This window comes from Bison bison, unplaced genomic scaffold, assembly GCF_000754665.1.
Source record: "Bison bison bison isolate TAMUID 2011002044 unplaced genomic scaffold, Bison_UMD1.0 scf7180017864213, whole genome shotgun sequence".
Lineage (NCBI taxonomy): Eukaryota > Metazoa > Chordata > Mammalia > Artiodactyla > Bovidae > Bison > Bison bison.
Window position 1 is genome coordinate 3,581,853 of NW_011494785.1, and position 6,993 is coordinate 3,588,845.

The 6,993-nt window shown below is 50.1% G+C and overlaps 1 protein-coding gene across 1 annotated transcript in view; it reads left to right on the top strand.

The window, feature by feature from the left end:
* The first annotated feature begins 125 nt into the window (after positions 1 to 125).
* FOXM1 (forkhead box M1) overlaps positions 126 to 6,993 on the top strand; it is a 15,703-nt gene continuing 8,835 nt past the window's right edge. The window contains exons 1-5 of the mRNA XM_010845009.1: positions 126 to 204; positions 1,611 to 2,159; positions 2,784 to 2,935; positions 4,528 to 4,728; positions 6,315 to 6,441. Coding sequence (XP_010843311.1) covers positions 1,655 to 2,159; positions 2,784 to 2,935; positions 4,528 to 4,728; positions 6,315 to 6,441 — 985 coding nt within the window. The 5' untranslated portion in view covers positions 126 to 204; positions 1,611 to 1,654. The remainder of the gene's footprint in view (positions 205 to 1,610; positions 2,160 to 2,783; positions 2,936 to 4,527; positions 4,729 to 6,314; positions 6,442 to 6,993) is intronic.

A 6,993-nucleotide genomic window follows, 5' to 3' on the forward strand; every position in this document is an offset into this window, starting at 1 on the left:
CCCCCACCTCTCCCACTAAGCCCCCCAGCCTTTCCCCTGGGGCTGGGGTCCCTCTAAGCTTACTGCGCTGGTTGCCGCGGCTCGCACACTCCCCTGAGCCCAGGTGCTCTCCCTTCTAGGTAACCCAGTCTCCACTGCGCCCTGTCCCAGGACCCTCCTCGGGGTTCCAGAGACCCCCGCAGCCTTGCCCTGGTCTGGATGATGGTGAGTCCCCGGGAGCCGCTCCGGAAATCTCCCGGCTAGAAAGTGTTGGCAATGGTAGCAAGTAAGCTGGTCAGAGTAGAAGGAAAAATTAAGACGCTTTAGACCAGGAAAATATCTTTTTGGGGGCGAGGAAGAAATACTAGCATCTACTGATTGATGGGTGGAGGGAGGAAGGGAGGGCGGAAGAGATAGGAGGTGGAAGTAAAACTGAGATTTGAAGGTAGAGGAAACCTAGATATAAAGGAAAGGGAGGCAGCAGAGTGGAGAGGGTCTGTGACCTCTAAGCAGATGGCAAATGTCAGACGAGCGTGACAGTCATTTCTAGGGAGATTGCAGATATTCTAAAGACGAGGCAGACAGTTATTCTGTCTCTCAAAGTACCTCTCAGCAGAATTTCACTACTTCGCACAATAGTAGAGTATGCCATGGATCTGTCAAAATCAACAAAACACAGTTTTTAAAAGATAAAACTCTTCCTTAATGCACAGCACTAGTCAGGAGACAAGGATTATAGTCTTGGTTCTGGAAGAGAAGTTAAGCAAGATGGTAACATGCTTAGAAAGTTGAAATATGAACAAGCATATGCAGGTACTAAAATGTCGCTATATAAATAGTTTGCAAATTGTGAAAGAAAAAAATGTATATACTTTTTTTTAAGATCAGTGCTAGCATAATAGCCCATGAGACAATGTCACCCCTCAGCATTACTCTGGGTGTTGAATAGAGCAGTTTCCCTTCTGTCTGAAGTCTTGTGCACTGGGAGATGATTTCTTCAACGGTGTGACAGTAGTGTAATGGTACAATCTGCCTTTTTCCTCTGATTCTGCGGGCTCAGACCAAGTGGTCTATGCTAGAATGGATCCTGGGATCAGAGTTCTGTCAGGATGGCCTGTTCCAGGGTCCTCATCCTGACAGTTACCGCAAGTGGTCTGTGTTAGACTAGGCAAGAAGAGACATTTCCACATTTTTGTAGCTTCTCCGCTTGTTTCTGTAGCTGAACATTCCTTTTGGCCATGCCCCAGGGCTTGCAGATCTCAGTTCCCCAGCCAGTGGTTGAACCCACACCCTTGGCAGTGAAAGTGCAGAGTCCTAACGGGCTGAACCACCAGGGAATTCCCAAAATTAAATTCCAAAAATTAAATTCTTAATCTTCCAGAGCCTTGACTATGTGGACCTACAGCCAACCTTATCCCACTCTCCCCCTTTGAATTTCTTCTGTTTGCTTCAGTTTTGTCTATAGAACTCATCTCCTTATAGTCCGCGGTCCTTGCAGAGACCCAGGGAGCATTCACCTGGGCCTGTGGGTTCACACTCCTGGTCACATGATGAGGAAGACCCCTCCCTAACAGAACCTCCTTCTCAGCCTAACAAACCTTTGACCTCCCACTGACCCTTGCCCTTTGCAGGGTCCACGCTTGTGATGCTCAATGGAGAGTGAAAGCGCAGATTCATGATGAAAACTAGCCCCCGTAGGCCATTGATTCTCAAAAGACGGAGGCTGCCCCTTCCTGTTCACAATGCTCCAGGTGACACAGCAGAGGAGGAGCCGAAGGGGCCCCCTGCCCAACAAGAGCCTGCTCAAGCACAAGCCCCCAAGGAGGTGGCAGAGCCCAACCCCTGCAAGTTTCCAGCCGGAATCAAGATCCTGAACCACCCAACCATGCCCAACACCCAAGTGGTGGTCGTCCCCAACAATGCCAACATCCAGAGCATCATCACAGCACTGACCGCCAAAGGGAAGGAGAGTGGCAGCAGCGGGCCCAACAAGTTCATCCTCATCAGCTGTGGGGGAGCCCCCACTCCCCCTCCAGGACCCCAGCATCAAGCCCAAACCAGCAAGGACCCCAAGAGGACAGAAGTGATCACCGAGACCCTGGGACCAAAGTCTGCAACTGGGGATGAGAATCTTCCAAGACCAGCGGGAGCCCTTCCTGGGCAGAAATGGAAGAACTGTGGTATGTGGTCCGTAAGGCAAAGGGGGGAGGAGCCAGCCTTCGCTCTCTGGTGTAAGGACCATAGTCAGCCATGCTGATACCTAGGGCACACACACAGGTGTCTGCCTGAACTGGGGGAAAGTCTTGCCTTCCTTCATGCTGAAACCTTGACCCAGATCTTTGGGCCCTGTCGACAGGGTTGCAATGTAATTCAGCATTCTGTTGCCTTCTTTATATTGGAAAAGGATTTGTTTATTATTCTATTTCTCCTTTGCAGTGACCACATAAGGAAGTAGGAATCTTTCTCCATCTTAATAAAGGAGAAACACGAGATGGAAAAATGACTTACTTTGTTGAGATGTTCGATCATGCTTTTTGTAAGGTTGCCTTGACCAATCTCTGAGGCTCAGGGTGGCTCAGGTTGAAATGCAACTTGAGCCCTGCTCCTGAATTTCTCCTGAAATCCTAAAAGGGCACCATAGATTCAGCATGCGCAATCCCTGTGCTTAAGGGCAGAGGTCCTGGAGAGGTGATCCCTGATCGCAGTCATCACCTGGAGAGGTGATGCCTAACTGCCAGTCTCGGTGGACCTGCCAGGCAGGGAATCGGGCACCGAAGTGGCGTCTTGGGTTGTCTCCCCTGTAGCTGGCGGTGAGGCAGCCAGCTGCCCCCTGGACAACAGCTTGACCAACATCCAGTGGCTTGGAAAGATGACTTCCGACGGGCTGGGCTCCTGCAGCATCAAGCAAGAGGTGGAAGAAAAGGAGAATCGTCACCTGGAGCAGAGTCAGGCCAAGGTGAATGAACAGTCCTGTCCCCCACCAGGGCAGTCAGAGCCAGTACAGGGAATTTCTAAGAAGGGAAGTAGGTCAAGTAGGCTGTGGAGCAGAATTGCCAAGTTTTCATGTTAGCACTTTATTTAGTGTTATTCTGCATAATTTGGAGCTCCCTTTCTGCCTGGGATCTTCCCTGCTACCCCTATCTGGGAAATTTCCTTGAGGGCAGATTCCTCTGGCTCACCCTGTACCCTGTCAGCACTGGGTTTAACACTCTATCCTTAGCAGGTACTTAGTATTCAGGGACTAATGAAGAGGCCTGAGTTCAGAAAGCCCCTTGAACTTTAAAGAGGTATTCCGACAGTGGAAAAGGAGTACAGCATTTTTAACAAGATTGCTTTATTAGAAGATAAATTAACAGCAAATAAAATGAGTTGTGAATTTTAAATACCTCTCCAATCAAAATTGATTTGACCCATTTGTGTGGTCTGGGTTTATTTTTCATGGTTGCTCTTCATATATACCCTTAATTCCTCATTCAACAGATTTGGTGGGGTTTTTTGGCCTTGTCAGCAGCATGTGGAGATTTTAGCTCTCCCACCAGAGATCAAACTCTTGCCTCCTGCTTTGGAAATGTGGGGTTTAACCACTAGACTGCCAGGGAAGTCCCGTCAATAATTTTTAAAGGGGAAAATTTACGTGAATGTGTGCATAAGTGAAAATTGAGCTGTTCACTTAAAACTTGTGTACTTTATAAAGTTATGGCTCAGTTTTTTTGAGGGGAAAGGGGGCTGTGCCTCATGGCTTGTGGGATCTTATAACAGTTCCCCGACCAGGGATTGAACCCAGGCCACCACAATGAAATTGCCAAGCCCTAACCACTGGACCTCTAGGGAATTCCCAAAGCAGGGAGTTGATTTTTCGGGTTTTGTTGTGGCTGCACCTCGCAACTTATAGGATCTTGGTTCCCTGACCAGGGATTGAACCCACACCCCTGGTAGTAAAAGCACAGTCCTAACCACTGGACCGCCAGGGAATTCCCTGAAGTTATAGCTCAATCTTTTTAAACATGGATGATCAGATCTTTGCCTCAGACTTATCCAGATGTGTGCATTGCTGACCTTTGTCTGCCCACACTTTGGGGAATATTTCTGTTCTACAAACAGTGAAAGGAGATGGGTTTGTTCACATCACATCAGGAGCAGGAATCGGACTAAGACCTAGGTCCCTCAACCCTGAGGTCTGAAAAACGGGTATAGTTTTAACATACGATCAGTGCTTTAAGGTCATAATATATGCCCAGACTTTCCTGAAAGGTTTCAACCAGCAATGACTAGATGGACTTCTGTTTATTACCGGGCAATATTCTCAACAAAATGACCGATGACAGAGAAGTGGTCCCGTGTTCAGAGACTAGATGGGTTCGTCTCCAAAATCCTTCCTGATCCTAAAGTTCTCGTCTATAGAACAGTGGTCTCGGATGAGTTTGTTTCTGTTCCGGTCTGTGGGAGAAAAGCTTTCTCTAGAGAGTGTTCTTAAGGTGGGGGTGGGGCAGGGGAGGCCTTGTGACCCCTCCTTTCATGGCCTATTTTTCTTTCCCTCTGGCTTCTCAGAGCCCTCAGGTGGAGAGGCCCCCTGGAGCGTCGGCACCCTGGCCGGACTCCGTGTCTGAACGACCCCCATACTCCTACATGGCCATGATACAATTTGCCATCAACAGCACAGAGAGGAAGCGCATGACCCTGAAAGACATCTACTCTTGGATCGAGGACCACTTCCCCTATTTCAAGCACATCGCCAAGCCAGGCTGGAAGGTATCATGTCCCGCAACAACCACAGTCTAGGTCGCCCAGGCCTGTCGTTTTGTCTGCACAGCAGAGTGGTAGTCTGTGTCTGGTGCGGGGGGAGGAGTTAAGTGCCGATGACGCTAGAACCGGAAACGATAGTCGTATCTTTTGGACTGAGACTTGACCCTACTGAATCCGGGCAAAACCATCAGTAAGAGCCCTGCAGCCACTTCATCTGTCGCTCCCCGGGTAATGCGCACTCTTCAGTGACGCTCAGAGCCCACTTCTAAGCTACACTGAATAGCAGTTAGAGTGTCTAGGTAGCTTTATGAAAAGATATTGATGAAAAAAAAATAATCTGGGAGCCGCAAGATCCAAGGTTCACCTCCTGTAAAGTCACATCTCTTCTCCAGTAGGTGGGGATGTTCTCTGCCTCATGTTCATGGGAAAACAGATGCCCTGGAGCCATAGCTCATGCAGGTCTCATAGCCACAGCTCAGGGGCCCTACGGATGCTCTGTCCCAAGCCAAGGGGCTTTTGGATTGTTTTCCCCACAGCAGGAATCTTTTTTATAGTTTTTATTTATTTACTTATTTTTAATTTGCACATAGCTGCTTTACAATATTGTGTGGGTTTCTCTTGTTCAACAACATGAATCAGCTATATACATATATCCCCTCCCTCTTGAGCCTCCCCCGACCCAGCCCAGCCCTCTCAGTCATCGCAGAGCACCAAGCTGAGCTCCCTATGCTATTCTGCAGCTTCCCTCTGGCTGGCTGTCTTACGCATGGAGGCATATGTCAGCATGTGTCAGTGCTGCTCCCCTAGTTCATCCCACCCTCCCCTTCCCCACCATTTCCACCAGTCTGCTCTCGACGTCTCTGTCTCTATTCCTGCCCTGCAGCTAGGTTTGTCTGTACCATTTTTCTAGAGTCCATATATATATGTTAATAGACGATGTTTATTTTTTTCTTTCTGACTCAATTCACTCTATAACAGGCTCTAGGTTCATCCACGTCTCTGCAAATGACTTAAATGTGTTCCTTTTCGTGGCCAAGTAATATTCCGCTGTATATATGTACTGTAACTTCTTTATCCATTCATCTATCAGTGGACATCTAGGTCACAGCAGAACTCTCAGCCTCACACTCTCACCTCAACTAAATTCCCCAGCTTCCCGATTTCTTTTTTATTTTTTTGCTGCACCTTGTGACTTGCAGGATCTCAGTCCCCCGACCAGACTTTGAACCTGGGCCCCAGCAGTGAGAGCACCGCGTCCTAACTGCTGGCGCACCAGGGAACTCCGCAGCATTGTAATTTCTCCCCCCACCTCTCTGGCTACCGGTTATTGCCACAGCCTCACTCATCTTTCCCAGCCCCCAACAGCTGTCCAGGTCTCTGCTTTATCACCACCTCAGGAACGGCCCCGGTCTCTGTCCCTACTAGACAGCTGGGTTGGTGGCTCAGGTCACCTAGCCTACCAAGCGGACAGTCCCAAGAGCAGCCAGCAAGCAAGGTTATGAGACACGAAGCCAGGGGCTAACCTCCTCGGGGCCATCAGAGGTGGCGCTCCCAGGACAGAGTAGCTGATGAGCTGTGTCCTCTACTTTCAGAACTCCATCCGCCACAACCTCTCTCTACATGACATGTTCGTCCGTGAGACGTCTGCCAACGGCAAGGTCTCCTTCTGGACCATTCACCCCAGTGCCAATCGCTACCTGACACTTGACCAGGTATTTAAGCCACTGGACCCAGGGTCTGCACACTCGCCTGAGCACTCGGAATCACAGCAGAAACGGCCCAACCCTAATCTCTGCCGGAACGTGGCCATCAAAACCGAACTCCCCCTGGGTGCACGGCGGAAGATGAAGCCACTACTGCTATGGGTCAGCTCGTACCTGGTGCCCATCCAGTTCCCCGCGAACCCGTCACTGGTGCTGCAGCCCTCAGTCAAGGTGCCCTTGCCCCTGGTGGCCTCGCTCTCAGAGCTTACCCGTCACAGCAAGCGAGTCTGCATCACCCCCAAGGTGCTGCTAGCGGATGAGGGGGTGGCCTCTCTGCCCACGGCAGGACCGGTGACAGAGGAGAAGCTACTCCTCATGGAAGGACTCTCTCCTCTGCTTCCTGTCCCATCCATCAAGGAGGAAGACGTCCAGCCTGGGGAGGAGACACCACATCTAGGGAGGCCCATCAAAGTCGAGAGCCCACCCCTGGAAGCGTGGCCTTCACCCTGCCCATCGGTCAAGGAAGAGTCATCCCACTCCTGGGAGGACTCGTCCTGCTCCCCAACCC